This window comes from Drosophila yakuba, chromosome 3L (genome assembly GCF_016746365.2).
Source record: "Drosophila yakuba strain Tai18E2 chromosome 3L, Prin_Dyak_Tai18E2_2.1, whole genome shotgun sequence".
Classification (NCBI taxonomy): domain Eukaryota; kingdom Metazoa; phylum Arthropoda; class Insecta; order Diptera; family Drosophilidae; genus Drosophila; species Drosophila yakuba.
In genome coordinates, this window is record NC_052529.2 from 7,326,750 (window position 1) to 7,342,895 (window position 16,146).

At 40.5% G+C, this 16,146-nt stretch overlaps 1 protein-coding gene across 1 annotated transcript; it reads right to left on the reverse strand.

Annotated features, from left to right (window-relative positions):
- Positions 1 to 1,262: 1,262 nt before the first annotated feature.
- On the reverse strand, positions 1,263 to 15,899 carry LOC6533222. The gene is made up of 6 exons (XM_002093912.4): positions 15,701 to 15,899; positions 4,351 to 4,557; positions 3,412 to 4,251; positions 3,192 to 3,349; positions 2,344 to 3,127; positions 1,263 to 2,269 (listed from the first exon to the last, which is right to left on the reverse strand). The coding sequence occupies exons 2-6, from the start codon at positions 4,430 to 4,432 to the stop codon at positions 1,908 to 1,910; spliced, it is 2,226 nt and encodes a 741-aa protein (XP_002093948.1). The 5' UTR covers positions 4,433 to 4,557; positions 15,701 to 15,899; the 3' UTR covers positions 1,263 to 1,907.
- Positions 15,900 to 16,146: the final 247 nt, after the last annotated feature.

Consider the following 16,146-nt stretch of genomic DNA (forward strand, 5'->3'; position numbering starts at 1 on the left):
GGCGCTGAACAAGTCGAACGCTTAAATTGCTGGCTCGCAACTACTCATAACTGTTTGGCTTGCTGTGAAAATATCAATAAAGAAAACTAATGAAGTGCGCGCTGCCTTAAGTGGCTTATTGTCACTTTGACACTCACACACACATGAGCGAAAGGACTCGCTGCATATGTAACTGTGTTGTGTGTGTGTGTAATGTCAAAGGGCAGACGCATGTGGAGAGCTCAAGGGGAAGGCAATCGAGTCACGCTGAGCCTGTGAGTGTGTGTGTGTGTGTCTGCGTCGCGTCGCATCATAAAATCCGCACTTATTACTCCTTTTATGCAACTAAATATGTACACACAAGTAAATAGCCAAGGGGGTGCGAGAGTGTGTGTGTGATTGTTCGCCAGTGTGTGTTTACTTACTTTCGGTTAAGTGGACACTGTCACTGGCTTTCTTCTTGGAGCTAAGCACACTGGGAAAAATGGGGATCCCTTTGAAACAGTGTTTTGTATTTGTGTTTGTACTTGACTTTGTTGCCTGCTTATACTCCAGAATATTATTTAGCTTCAATAATATAATATTAAATTATTTAAAAAGAATTATATACTAAACTATATACATACTTAAATATTACCTTAAATATTTTTGAAAATCTATATTTATTTAATTAATAAGTACTTTTTAAATAACCTTAGAGAATACTAAAATCTCTAGCAGTGAGACTGCCCTTCTGCTCTTAAGTTTTTCGGCTATTAACAGCCAGCCAACATCCTTCGGGGTCAAGAGTCCGCGTGAGTCCTGTGACTTTGTCTCCGTCTTTCCACACAAGGACTCGTATATTGCCAGAACAAGTGCTGGGAAAATATTTGCGCTGCGTCATTCACTGAGTAAATGCAATTCATTGGACTCATAAATTGCAAATCGCGGTGGAAAATAACAAAAATAATTAACCAAGAATTGGGATTTAAAGACAATAGCTTTTCATGAAAGATAAGCTTCCAGATAAAAGCTCCACAGCAATTCTTATTCAGCTTTTGCCAAGTGCTAAGTTCCCATACTAAGGTCGTTGTCAAAGAAAACTTGAACTTACTCCGCCGAAAAAGCCAAATGTAGATGGCGCTGCATCATAGACGGTGAACATGGAACTTAGGTAGATTTCTTCATGAGATTATAACGTGGATTATTGGCCAAATTACTTCCTCATTTACCCTCATTATATTTTCCGCATGGCATTTGCACTTCCCTTTTAAGCCCATAACGAAAAACCACTTCTGCAGTTATTACGCTTAATTTGGAAACATTTAATTACCATTAATTATATTTTTGTATAATTACATTTTCTGTTTTATTGTTACATTTATATGCTCATAGTGCATCATATATTATGCTTAGTAAAATCACGCAAATGTTTCATTAAAAATTGATGCCTTCATTTTTGTAACATTGTAAAATGAACGACGTGCTGTTTGAGGAAGTCGTTATTGTTTTTGCTATATCCATGGCTATTGTTGCAATTAAATTCGGGCAGTTGATGATTTGGTTGGGTGATATTTTTTCTGCTTTTGTCAACTTCCGCATTGCGATTTAATTTAAATTATAAACTCGCTTAGTTGGCATTAAATAACAAATAAAATAAGTTCTACATGCGATTTATAAAAAATTCAATTTGTTGTTGTTTTTTTTAATTCTCTCCACTCTGTCGTTTTTCATCCTCCTGGTGTATACACTTAGCAAAAATACGCATTACAAACTATTAGCAGTGTTGCCCTCAAGCGGGCGGGGGGCGGTAGGTGGAGGAGGACGAGGCGTGGTGTACACATTTAAAAACTAAGAATATCTTTCGCACTCGATTTGAGAGAGGCGGAGCATTAGTGATCCATGCAAAGAGTAAAACATCCATTAATCTCTGGACTTCCCACTTCATCTTAGTATCTAAACTGCCCCTTCTTCCCCCTCTCGTTGTGATAAACTCTTAGTGGTGAGTAGCTCCCGTTTCCGTTTCCGTTGAGCGATGCTCCAGCGCCGTTTCCGTTTCCGGTACCGTTACCAGCACCGTTTCCGTTTCCTGTATTGCCAAAGTTTTGCGATGCGGATCCAGAAATCAACTCCTCAGAATGCTGTGGCTTGGCGGTGCATCGTGGGGCCAGGATCAGATTGTAGATTCCGAAATAGACCAAAGCCACAACGCAGGCTACAATAGCCAGCCATTGGTAGGTGCAGGACCAGAACTCTAGTCTCGGATCCCACTCATCGCGAGCTAATCCAATCAGAGCACCAAAGCCTTTGCCTGAAAGATGCATCAAAAGCATTGTTTTCTTTATAAAATTCAGATTAACTTGGAATATCTTATTCAATACTAACCCAATCCAAAGAAGGACAAAACAGCGATTGCCTGTCCAGTAGCTGTCAGTTTTCTTGGCATGGCATGACGCATATACAGAATGATGGTAATCCAAATCAGACCAATTACAAACGGCTCGATGGTCTCCATGACGATAATCAACCACTTGGTTTGGGCATCACTCAAAGCCGTAAACCTTATGACAAAGATGGCCAAGCCACCGATGAAGATATTCGAGTGCCCACAGTACTCAATAAACTTGTCCACATTGAAGAACAGAGCCAAGATGAGGATTACGCCAGCATAGCTCACGGCATACACATCGGTGAATGTCCAGGGCAGGTAGCTATGAATGCTGCTCCAGAAGGTGCCAAAAAGAATGGACACCAGTGTGAGCACCAAGATTTCGGGCGTATAGCGACGGATGGCGGACATGGGCACCACCAGCATTCCGGTCTTTGTGTGCCACCACCATTCCGGCGGACTCAGCGGCATCTGTTTGGCACAGAGTAGCACCACAGCACCCACGACAAAGTATACGATAAATATGAGAAGTGCAGCCTGGGCACCATTATAATTGGGCTCCTGCTGGAAGAAGATCTTATCCAGCGGGGAGAGGAAAAACACATAGCCAATGGCGCCCCAAACATACTGGCGGCACACCTCACCCCTCCCCTCGGAGGTCTCACGAACTGCGATCACGATCGCCGTGTTCAGAAGAGTCAGGGCAGCCATGGGAAAAATGTCTCCAATCAGACGAATGGTCGTATAGATCGCGATAGTGTCGTAGATATAGCCGGTGCTCTATTGATAAATAAAAATATTAAAAAATTGATTTCCTTTTTTTATGATTAAAAGTTATGCTCACATTCTTGCACTCGCTGTCCGAAAGCACACTCAAATCGTGGTAGGGATTCACCACTTGGCATTCGATCATGGGCTTGCAGCTGTTGTCGTTCTGCATGTAGTGCTTGAACTCCTTCATGTAGTTCACCTGCTCCTCGGGAATGTGGCACTGGAAACCCTCTGTAAAAATATACATAAAATGAAATAAAATCTAAAGAAATATTTTTCAATTATTTACACACCAAGTGGATACTGGCACCATCCTTCGTAGTCATCGTAGTGCTCCTCCTGGCTGATCGCTGAGCCCATGATGGCATCCATCACCACACTTTTGGTGTCCTCAGTGTAGGCGTGGCAGTGCTTCACCACATCGTCGCCGTTCTGGTTCCGCTGCGTTAGGCAGACATGTGGGGGCTGGACATACACCTTGGTGGGGGGTTTCTTGACCTGTCTGATGGACCGATGATGAGGAACCTCGCCACTAATGGCCTCCACACCAGCACTATCCGCCGGATCCGAGCTCTCCAAGTCCCTCCTGGTGCGCAAGCTCTCGGTGACCGCAGTACTGCCCTCATCCTCGTAGTCGAACTCCGAACTCTGCTCTGTGGAAGGAGCCACTGTGGGTACTCCAGCCAACCAAGCCACATAGAGTGGCTCATAGAGCTTGGGATTCTGGCAACTGTACGTGCAGCCCGTCAGGTTGATTTTGCCCTCCTTCTGTTCCCACCGGCTGCAACTGGAGTTGGAGCCGCAGCGCTCCTGGAACAAGAATCCTCCAGTTTCATCGCAGCCAAAGCTAACCAGTGGCTCACGGACCACGCCCGGCCGTGTAACTTCCGGCACGGCAAACAGAAAGGCATAGATGAGGGCCGAGATCAGCAGACAGACAGCAGTTAGCACTCGTAGTGTCCTTCCAAAAGTGTTCGGGTTCTTGGCAGCCAATCGATCAGCCAAGGGACCAACGATCAAAGGACCCAAAATGGAGACGAATGGCGCCCAAATGGTAACGGTTCGGTATTCCGCGAAACTTAGTCCCAGCAACAGCGGCTTGGTGGCATGCAGGACATGCAAAGCTGTGAGACCTGTAGTTTCAAATAAATATTTGTTCGTAATTAAGCCTTTTTACATATAACAACTTACACAATTTGAAACTGCCGTTTATTGCATATTACAGTACTCACCGGTTATGACGAAGTACACAACAAACTTGAGCGAGACCAACGTCCTGTTGACACGCGGCATGCGATCCGCAATGAAACCCATTTTCTCGATTTCGGTTACTACAAACTATCTGTATAGAATCTCACTTATTCGGCCACCTTTCGTGGCTTTCGTTCTTCCTCGTCGATTTCCTCTTCGTTTCGTTGGGACTCAGTTGCTCATGGGTTCTAAAAAAAATAGTAACAAAGTTAATACACATTTTTACAATCAGAGAAGACAACAAAATATGTAGACATTGAAATGCTAGAGCCACACGCAACCACAAAAGTCACACACACGCAGACACCGCTGTGTAAATAACACCAAGTGTAACCACATAAACAATAAGATATCGGAGGCTGGAAAAACTATTTATGCACCCGGTGGAATATCACACATGATTGGTGCTCTGCCCAATTGTGGGCATATCAAAAACCAATCAAGCCATTTGATGCCACCCATCATCGATGGTAATCGGTGGGCAAACACAACATGTTGAAAATCGTTCGCAAAGCTCCCCGTTACAAATATAAATATAAATATATACGTGTCACAATGGGGTGTCGAAAATAAACAAGTGTCAATAGGCAATAGGCCACTACTGTCGCTCGACATTCATAACACACATACGCACCATGGCACAGCAGCAACATAACTAAAATAAACGAGTACGAGTAATTGAACACATCGACACTGGCAAAACAGTAATGAAATATATATTGTGTCTGCCCTAGACATAAATTTAAATTAACTGTCAACGAAATTGCCATTGGCACATGGCTTTAATCATCAGCAAACTATTTGCTTGAGATTATGATACGTGGATAGGCGGCTGATATATGTAAACAGATGGAGTCAATAAAATAGAACTCCAGAAATGCCTTAGATATTTTTAATGCCATTGGGATCTGATATAAAAAAGATCTTTCTTTTTGTACAGATATAAAGTGGAAGTAGTATTGTTGAAATATTTTACTATGCAAATTTTTAGATCGCAGTTGTGCCATTTTACTGAACCCTTCTGTATGCTTAATGCATCCACTAGACAGTGCGTTAAACCCCCTTGACAAGTAAATTGCTTGATAATACCTAAAACGCATGTGTCGAGCCAGACGCAAGTCTGCATTGCAATTTGCAAAATGATACTTATAAAGTGAGCTCTGTTCCTCAACATTGACAATGGGACTCTGGAAAAGGAAAAGAAAAGGAAAGTGCCAGACGTACGTCGTCATAATTTTCCAATGCGCAGCTCGCAGAGCCCCGAGAACTTTGATGGCAAGAAACAAGATTTAAGTAGTTTGTGGCAAAACCGGTTGTTTGGCTTGTCGTCTAGGCAAATTACATCACCTCAAGCAAAATAAGCGAAGCATTTGAGTGACTCTGCGTGAGATCTACGCCCCCCAAAAGATACAAATCCACAATTACCCAACCCAAGCGGAAGAAGGTCGAGCAGATGGGCAGATCAATCTACCATCTGCAAAATCTCACAGAAACCACCAGCTAATTGAACAAATCACATGGACGCCAAGGTCTGATTTACATACAGTTTATAGACTTTTAAGCTTTTAATACCACAACCACAGCCGCTGGGGTCAATCAATAATGTAAAATACGATAGCCTTGCCAAAGGTCAAGCCGAATGCAAACAAATTGATAAGTAAACACAATGTTTAGCCAATGACTCATTTGGAAACACTCTATCATCTTTCAAAAATAGATGAACTCAAATCTGTGTGTTATCAGTTTTTATGACAGCAACAAATTGGCTTAACAAGAAATAATATTGTAAATATTACCGGCTTATCTCAGCATCAGCATTGAATTTAACCGGAGGTACAAAAAAAAAGGTCAACTCGCTAAACAAAAGCCAGCAAACTAGCAACGCATGACGTAAGCCAAATGGTAACAAAAACAATTCGAGAGCAGCTATAAAAACTGTCGCTGGGTTTGAGACAAAAATTCAAATTAGTAAGCCAACGAACAGCAGCAAATATACAAACAAAAGAAAATCGTAGCTTCAGTTTCAACTTAATGACAAAACGCCCCGCACGCACACACCCAAAATTGAAAGCAAAGAGAAGAAAACCGAAAACCAAAAACCCCCCCAAAAACAAAATCATCCACATAGGAGCTCCACCACCTGGACTACTAGTGATTGCCCCACATGGGCACTACGTATGACATAGTGCGCTTATTTATGACCTTTGGTAAACTTTGCCCGGCGCTAGCCCAGAAATTCGAAAAAAAAGGTAAATAGAAACAAAAAAAAAAATGGGCGGCATTTTCCATTGCGTGTTTGGATAGTTGGAGATTGGAGCAAGAGGTGCCAGTACAAGGAACCTATCCAGTGAGCTCACTTCCATGGGCATTTGACAATTAACCGGACTGTATATACCACGGTGCACATATGTATTCATGTCTGTACAGGCGACAAACATCTGTATACTATTTCTACACATCTTGACTTTTATGTTTCCAAAATAAATTATAATCGTAAGCTTCCATAAATCCATTTTAGTATCTTGCGTACTGAAAGCGACGCCCACACATTTTCACGGAATGATCATCTCACGTTTGCACAAACTTTTGTATTTTTTAATATTTCAAAAATTTAAAATTTTTTAAAAGTTGAACATATGGTAAGGAATATTATAAAAAATACTACAATAATTGCAATTAATGAATATATTAGAAAGTTATGGTAATTGAAATGATATGCATTTGTATGATTTATGATCATTTGTTATATGTAATGTGTAACTAAAGTTAAGATAAAATCGCGGTTTAAATTATGAGCTGTTGCACTTCACGCTCAGGATTATAATATTTTACCCAAATCTTTTTAAAACCCCCTAGTCTGGTTACCTAATCGACGGCTTTGCCGCCTGAGCAAATTATCCGAGTTTTCTTTTCGGTTTTCGCCACACGGCCGCTTGCAACTTTTCCGCTTGGGTGGCGCCTCTGACTTTTGTTTTTCAGCTGCCAAATGAAAGCCAACTGTGAGAACTCTGCGTGCAGTTGATTTATTTTGTACCTTTTGTTTGGGGCAACTTGATGGCGTCGCCAGTGGTTCAGTGGTTCGGTAATTATGTACGAATGTGCGAGTATGTAGGCCTTCGAAAATAGAAATTTAATTACAAGGCACAACAAACAGCATGACCCTCTAATAATGTCGCTGCTGTTTTTTATCAGTTGTCAAGTAAATCACTCTGTAAATCTCAATTAGTGATAAGGCCAAAGTCAGCGACCAGCGAAAAATCAAAAGACAATGAGGTAATATATTTGCACTGCCTTATGCAAATTGGTTTGGTGGCTTGTTGGTTTGCAGTCGCTTATTTGTTTGTTATTTTCGCATTGTTTGCCCAACGATTTTTAACACCTTAACGGACAGCTGGCAACTCAGGTTTTCGCGCTGTCCAATATGTTTTCTTGAGTGCAATATTTGGCCACAGAGTTGCGCCTATACATTGCATATCTCAGCAGACATTGTGGGTCAATTTGTTTTTATATAGATTTTGTCTTTTTCTTTTTTTTTTGGATTTTTGTGTTCAGACAGCGCGCCGCCCGCTTAATTATGCGTAACACGACTACAGAAAATGGGAAAACTAGAAAAGCCGCAACAAAGGCCGCTTGCATTTAGTTAAATTTATGAATGGATGCATGGCGACTGTGCCGGCTTTAATTAACATTTAAAATGCATAAATTGTGCGACCATTCGAACTGTGTCAACAATTTGGCTCCGAACATGGGCGGCGAGAGCTTACGTGTGGGTTGCCCACTATTGCCACGGCAAGTGCAACGTCATTGAAGGTCTAGACTATCGAAAAGGTCCAAATGAAAGTGTATAAAATTTATTGGCCATCTTTCATAGGCTTTCGCTGGACTTATGCCAGATTTTTCGGCCAGTCAATGCACTTCAAATGCCCTGAATCACCACTAAACGCTATATTAACGTTTTCTTTCGTTATCAATTGGTTTTCAATAGAACGTTGTTTAATTGTGTATCGTTTGGTAGATTTGCACATTTACAGGCACTCGCCTTTTGACATTTAGCCAGCATAAATTTCCCAATACGCAAATCAGTTTCGGTAGCCAGTTGAAGTCGCCACTCACACATATTTATCGATTTTCAACGCTATTTTGATTTGGCATTTTTCTTTGATTTCCTCGTTTTATTGTGCATTTAATTGGGTCTCTTCCCTTTGTTTACATTGCAGTCACGTAGCGAGGTTCTGGTTCATTTTCTGTGTTACTATTGCAATGCAACGACCTACACTCGTAGACCCACACATTCGGAAATCTATAGTTGAATGAACGTACGCCTAATCAATTGGGTAAGTTATAGTGCATAGAGTATGAAGTGACTTATTGAAGAATGCGTCGGGGAGTTTTTGAGGTGAGGCTACATCACATCTACACACGCCTGCGGGCCAAACCTTGGTGATAGTTTATTAGGCACACTTCCGTTAGGGCATTCGCTTAATGATATTGTGCAATAATTCATTGTTTTCGTGTGAGGTCTATGTGAATGCGAGATTTGCATTGGCATTGCCATTCCCCAGTAAGCCGTGCTTTATGATTATGGAAATGGCGGTAAAGACATTTTCCTGACTCACAATCGTGTGTTGACAGCTTGTCTGGAATGCTGCCAGCTCAGATGGGCTTTAACTTTTACACGGGATAACAAAAGGCATTACAAATACAAAACAATATATTTATAATATTTTTATTAAAAAAAAGATCAACGAAATTAGCGCATTTAAACTTGATTTTCCGCTGTTACACATATATATTTAAGCAAAAAAGAAACACTCTAAATTTATTATTTAGATAAAAATAAAAACCGCTTGTAGTGCAGTGTTGAGATGCATTTCAATGCATAGATACATCAAACCTATTTATAGGCATTCCACCCACTTGTCTTTAAGCAAATTACAATTACAATCTACTTAGCATCTCTCAACCGCCTGAAATGCACTTAAAAACGCATTTCCATTAACGGAATAACAAGACTCCCCTGAGGAGCCATTTGGATACTCGGCCACGCCCCTTAACAGAGTGATACACGCAATCTAGACTATACATTCCCCATTCGATCCCTTTCCCTAGGTGCACCTCATATATATGTATGTTGTATATGCTGGCTCGTGCTCGCCGTCGACTAATTAATTAAGCTATGGAAATTGGGTCAAAACACAGGCAAGTGCATGGGGGGCGACGAATGGGTGGGCATAGTGACCCGACCCTCCAAGATCTTCATGCTTTCCGGAAAATTCGTATTATTTCGTAGAGGCCAAAGCAGAATTTATGCGCAAATGTAAAGCCAGTGGAGCCCATGATTGAGCAATTTATAGAGCAGCCACACGCAAGTCACAATTCCCCGGAGCCAACGGGGGGAAAAAAAACTAGACAAGTTCCAAAATTGTGGCGAGGGAGCGGAGGTTAAGCTATGCAGATGAACAAATCCAGTGGAGAAATAATTTCTACATAGTTTATGGCGAAAATACTCTCAATTAGTGCGAGACACAAAAATAGAAAATCTTTCTTTGCTCGGCGGTCAGAAAAAAACAAAAAAAAAACAAAACGAAATTCATAAATATTTCAGCCTAGCATGAATTTATTTGTTGTTTATATTTGTATTTAGCATCTAGTTTCAATATGGACCAAAAACCTCAATTTTATCGCAAAAATAAGCAAACACAACAGATGATGGCAGTAATGCAACTGAATTCGGATAAAAATTTCATCAATATCAAATATCTTGCAGGATTTCCCACAATTGTTTTATTCAAAAATTTCAAATTTGTAGTTATTATAAGCAAGATAAAAATACAATCATCAAAGTCTCCCGCTTCCAGACATTTTTATTGTTTATTTTTAGGCCACACAATGTGCAGGGAATCCAAGGCACATGTACATTCTCAGGTAAACCAATTTGAAAATCAATTTCTTGTTTGTAGTTTTCTTGTTTCCTAGTGATCGCTGGAGGCCAGCCAGCACTTGAATGCAAATGGGCCGGCCGGCAGCAGCTTGCAACTTGTTGCCTCCCCATGCATTTTTGTTTACAGCACTTGTTTCTTGACTGATTTCCCCCGTCGACGCAGTCAGCTGTCAGCCAAGTTGGTCAGCAAATGTGGGTGGTTGGATATCCGTCCATGCAAAAAAGAAATGCTCATTTAATTCTGCTCCAAGTGGCGGTGAAGCAAGCCCCATTAAACTGTCCAAAACTTTTGTGAGCTTCAATTTGTAGGTGTCGTGACCCCAGAGACGATGAAATAAAATGATCTCGCGTCTACGTTTCTCTAGAGATATTTGGAGCAATGGCTCGATGACATCATCTGCTTGTTTTGACGCAATATTTTTCGGTGCGATCTATATTTAAAAAACTTTTTAGCACTCGCAACGCGGAATAGGAAAGCGAGAGGGGACGACATCTTAAAGCTAAATTTGATTCACACATCAGAGGTTATGCTGCATTAATTTACTTATCAAACAGAACGTGCGAGCCTAGGGCTTTCAAAGCTATAACAAAAGAAAATATATTCGCTGCTCTATAATACCGCAAAAAAAACATAGTGACAAATGTATACCTCATTGAACATTTCGTATTTTCAAATTAATTATTCCCTATGAAAAAACCCAATGAAACCATAATAAATGAGATCATACGAAAAAGTGTTGATAGGAGCTGCATGCCTTTTAGATTTTCTAAATCAATTTTCCACCATTAGGCCGCCACAAATTATGATATCATGCCCCATAGATTGCTGACTCAATGTATGAGATATTTGCATTTAACCTTGTGATTTCCTATGCATTTGGAACGCGCCAGTGCAGCGTGAAAATATTTCTGCCTGCTACCTCTGTTTCTGTTTCACACTTTCGAACCTTTTTGAAATAGTTTTGCAAGTTTTTCCATTGCGACACGGAATTTGAGCTTAATTGAATTGTAATTGCAGTGGCATCAGTTTGGCTATCAATTAATTATTTAGCGCGCCAATTGCCGTTATCCGAAATGAGAATTAAAGTGACGGCGCCGACAATTGAGACATCAGTTGCGCAGTCGCAATGTGGGGCCACCAAAAACGTATGTTAACCTGCGAGTTTACCAATTTTGGAGCTGGGTTCCAAAGTCAGGGGAGCGCGACCCAGAGTCGTGTCGAGGATCTTTGTCCAACCAAGTCACGCATTGCAGACATTTCCTCAAAACTTGATTTCCAATTCAATGGCAGCAAATGCGATTCTGGAAACCGGCCCCCAAGAGCGCCAGTCAGAGGTCCGCAAAAGGAGATACATAGATACATTTGTAGCTACAAGTTGGCTTTGACGTTGGCCTGTCTGTCATTCAAGCGGCAGATACTCAGATACTCAAATACTCTGATACTCGTAAACAGGAAAACATTTCCTCGAATGCAGCATTAACTTAAGCATGTTCTCGATTGGTTCACAACATTTCCTTTGTCTGTCCCTCGACAACTGAACACCAGAAAAAAAGAAATACAAAAGACAAATCCCTTTTTATGTGGCGTGGGCAGTTTTCGACTTGCTTGACAATGGCGCCGTCTGACATTGAAATTCGCTGGCATTTAACTGCCTTACTTAGTAGAGTAATGTTTGCTGGGCCAAAATCTCTGTCTTGGTCGCCAAAAATCAAAACAGAACCAACAAAAGTTTGCCCTAGTTTCGTTGGGCCGCCAAAATAGTGGTGCGTCATAAATAAAAACAAAACGAACGGCACAGCACAGCTACTGTAAATGCTTGGGGGTCCATGGCAGTTGCCGAAATAGCCTGAAAGTGTCTTGCTCTCTGCGAATGTACAAATATATATATATATACATCTTTAGGTATATATCTTTGAGACAGCCTGAAGGAGGCGTCGACGTCTCTGAGTCATCCGGAACTTGCAAAGCTGTGACACACATAAAGAAAAATGTTTGGGCACTATATAAATTTACAAGACAAACTAAATACAGTGAAAGCTAGATGCACAAACAAGTAGGAAAAGGTGTACAAATATGGCCAAGTAGTAAACATGATGAGATTCCTCTCATCTTATAATTTTTCCCATATTTTCAATACATTTACTCAAAGTAGGGGAAACTATTTCAAGGCCAGTAAAGAAATTGTATTTATTTGTTCCAGTTCTGTGACATAAGACCCTGTAAATAAACCAACTTCTCCAACATAAACAATTAACGATCCAAAGCAAACAATCGAAATTTAAATGTTTACTTCCTCTCTTCCCCTTCATTAATTTTCATTCATTTTTATTTATTCTCTCGAGATTATTTTGGTCACCATGGAATCGTTTATTTGCACACATGCCTTTTATATATAAAAACATAACCCACTGAAAGTCTCCTCACCAGATGTGCGAATGGATAAGCTCAAAATGTCGACAGTACAACCCACAACATACGAGTATACTCGAATACACATGTGTAATTTGAAATTCTGGAAAAATCAGCACAGAATGAGTTTAGCTAACATAATTTCGATACGAGGGCAAATTAACCGACTGGCCAGCGGAGAGATCTTTGAAAAAGATCATGATGAGGTTATCGCTGATGACGGCAAAATGATGTCATATGCGGCGGACACACTCGAATGCCTTATATCTAAAGCTTGTTTCGGGTTTTGTGTTTCAAATTAAACCCATACCAATAAATGTAGGTACCGCCTATATATATATACTATATATATAGTTTATTTCGAGCTCCCCTGGCCCATTAATGGGCTTTTTGTGTTGGTATATAGCTCCATTGTTTGCCATTAGAATGTCTTGTGTGCCGGTTTTAAACCCCAAAGTTGTTTGTCGGGTTTTTTTCTCTGCGAAGATCGACTGCGTTGCTTTCTGCAAAATTCAAGTTCAAGCCAAAAGCGATGCGGGTGTATGTTTTCGTTGTTTCTTTTGTATATATCGAGAACAACAGTAGCTCACACGCAAAAGAGCGTCAACACAATATATTGGCAAGGTGGAGATATCTTGAAGTTTCTACGATTTCTTAGGGTGGTTGTCTAACCTTTTCTAAGGGTGGTTCCCGGCACATTCCACCTTTTCGGGGTGGTTTCCTCTTGCCTCTTCTAACGACGCTTCTTGGCCCCCTTTTTGGCGTAGATTTCATTTTTGGCTTGATTGACGGCAACGCCTGGCGTGTTTTAATGCCTATTTCCTACTTTTATTGCAACGGGGTGGTTGTTATTATTTACGTTTTGCCTACCGGCATTTGTTCCACCCCATCGGTATTTTTTTAACGAAATCCCACACGCATAACTTTGCTACTTTTGGGCTACTTTAGGGTAACTTAGGGTGATGATAAATTGCTCAATTTATTGATAGATCATGAAATATGTCCAAAGATCTGGGTCAAAGATGTGAGCAAAAGTTCTGGGATTTACATACATTATTATTTAATTCTTTAAATAAATTAACAGAGGCATGATTTTGAAATTTGATATGCTACTTTAATACTGCACTTTATGCATTATTCACTGATCAACTTAATATTTTTTTTTAAATTACTCAAAATAAAATGAGAGACATAATATTTAAAAACCAAACAACGCGAGTTAATTAATTAAAGACTAAATGAGGTAATTGCTTTTTTAAGACCATTTAGGGAATACCCTCCCACCGACTTGGTCGCTGAACTCATAAACCTATTTAGCAACTATTAGGTCATTCGCCTAAAAAGGAAAACTCAAAAGGGGCCCGTCTGCCACTGCAAACTTCATAAATGGGCTGAAAAAAAAAGTGCAATTGCGGCTCGCTAAAAAGGAAACGCAACAGATGCAACATGGTAAGTGGAAACGATGCCGACGTCATGGGCGCAAAATAAAAATGTCAATAAAAATTACGGCAAATTGCTCCCCATTCCATGGACATTAGGGGGCGGCAAGTGGTCACACGCAGAGTCCTTTGTGGGCCCTTTTATTGTATAGTAGTTGCCAAGGTTACTATTCTATCCCATTCTACTACTAGTGTCCTGGCGTCAATTGAGCGCCTGACTGATTAAATTACCCGAGCGCACAGTGTGGGCAACGAACAAAAGGACAATGGAGTGGGGGATTGCATAGTGCATTAAGCAATTGTCCTTTTTATATGTGCCACATATATATGCCATGGCCATGTCGCCAGGCAGTCTCAGCGTCAGTGAGTCGCCGCTAAAATTGCATTTCTCAATGCGTGAACGAAAGAAGTTTGTCCCTACAATTTCATCGATTTTCTCTACTCCGAACTGATGATTTCATTCGCAGACCCCGAAACAAGCGGAAATCACGAGAATCCTTCGAGGCAAATGCAACATGTGATTGAGGGTAAACGAAGTCCTTGCTGGAAGTCGAACGAAGTCGTCATCCATTTGTGGTTTAGTAAGTCACATCATTTTCGCTTTTAATATCGTCTTTTGGCTGCCTACGGTGACCGCAGAAGCCGCCAAACAAGATGACATCACAATTTTGTGAGTGGGTTTGCTTGTGTGTCAGTGTGTTTTCGGTGCGAAATGATTGATGAGTAAGCTTTGGAGAAGGTTTTACCGAGGACATGGGCAGGATTATCCGTAATATGGTTTATTATTAAATAACGTATTTCAAGTCTTAAAAAATCTACAGATTTTACTTAAAAATACATTTTATAGAAGTGCCAGAAAAGAAAATATTTTCATAAAAATAAAAATGATTTATAAATTTCAGTTTTATAAAAATATTTTAAAAGTTTAGTTTTCATTAAACAAGTTAAAAAAGCTCCTGCAACGTTTTCCAGCCAAAAGACCATTTTCCAATTTAAGGCAATAATTTAAATGCAAATTCACTTTTAATTGCCGGCAATTCCATAGCAAAATGCATATGGAATATATAATAACTTTTATTTTGTTTGCTTGTCTGCCATAAACGTTAGCCGAAAATCGATTAGTAATGTTTCCGTTCTTATGGCAATTGCTTAGGCTAATTATTCAGTCAATGACCAATTCGTAGCTTCTTGTTTGTTATGGGTTCATTATTTGCTATTTATTCTCCATTAACCAAAAGCACACACTGCCAGTCGCACAAGTAGAGTAACACCAAAAGCACTTGTCGTCGAGGAATATACGAAATCGCATTTGATTGTATTTTTATTTCGCTTTCCTTCTTCTTATTTTCAAATTAAATGAAAATATTTCAAATTCAACACTGGCTGGCACAAGAATAACAGGCGACACTGCCAAGCTAAACGCGCAGCGATTTCTAAAAACGAGCCGTGACTACGAAAATAAGTTTTTCGAAAAAATCAAAGAAGCAGAAGGAAACAACACTATTATATTATGTGTAAGTAGCTAATAGATGAAAACACACCGAAAGGCGCGCGTCGCGCGGTTGTCTCAAATAAAAACTACTTTGTTTTTATTTGATATGTATTTTTTGTATTTTGGCGGCAGCTGCCAGAAGTCAAAGAAGCTCCCGGCGTGGGTGAGAACTCGAGGCACGATTCCGATATATTTTCCCAACTGGTAATCCGCGTGCGCGTCCAAACGCCTCGCCGTTCGAAAGAAAACTAAACGGGCGACAGCGACAAAAACCGGAAAACATTCAGAGCCAGCTGTTTCGGCAACCCTACCCAATATCCCCACATGCAGGGACGCGACTGTGACTTAAGAGGCGCTGCGAAAATAGCGTTGCATACTTTTCAGCGGCCGGCGTCTACGATTACCCCTATATTTGTGTTACGATTTCTGTTTTGGCTCTTGCCAAGATTTTCCCGTCTAACGAAATGCTTTCCGCTTGTTTTTTCGGCCGTCTGG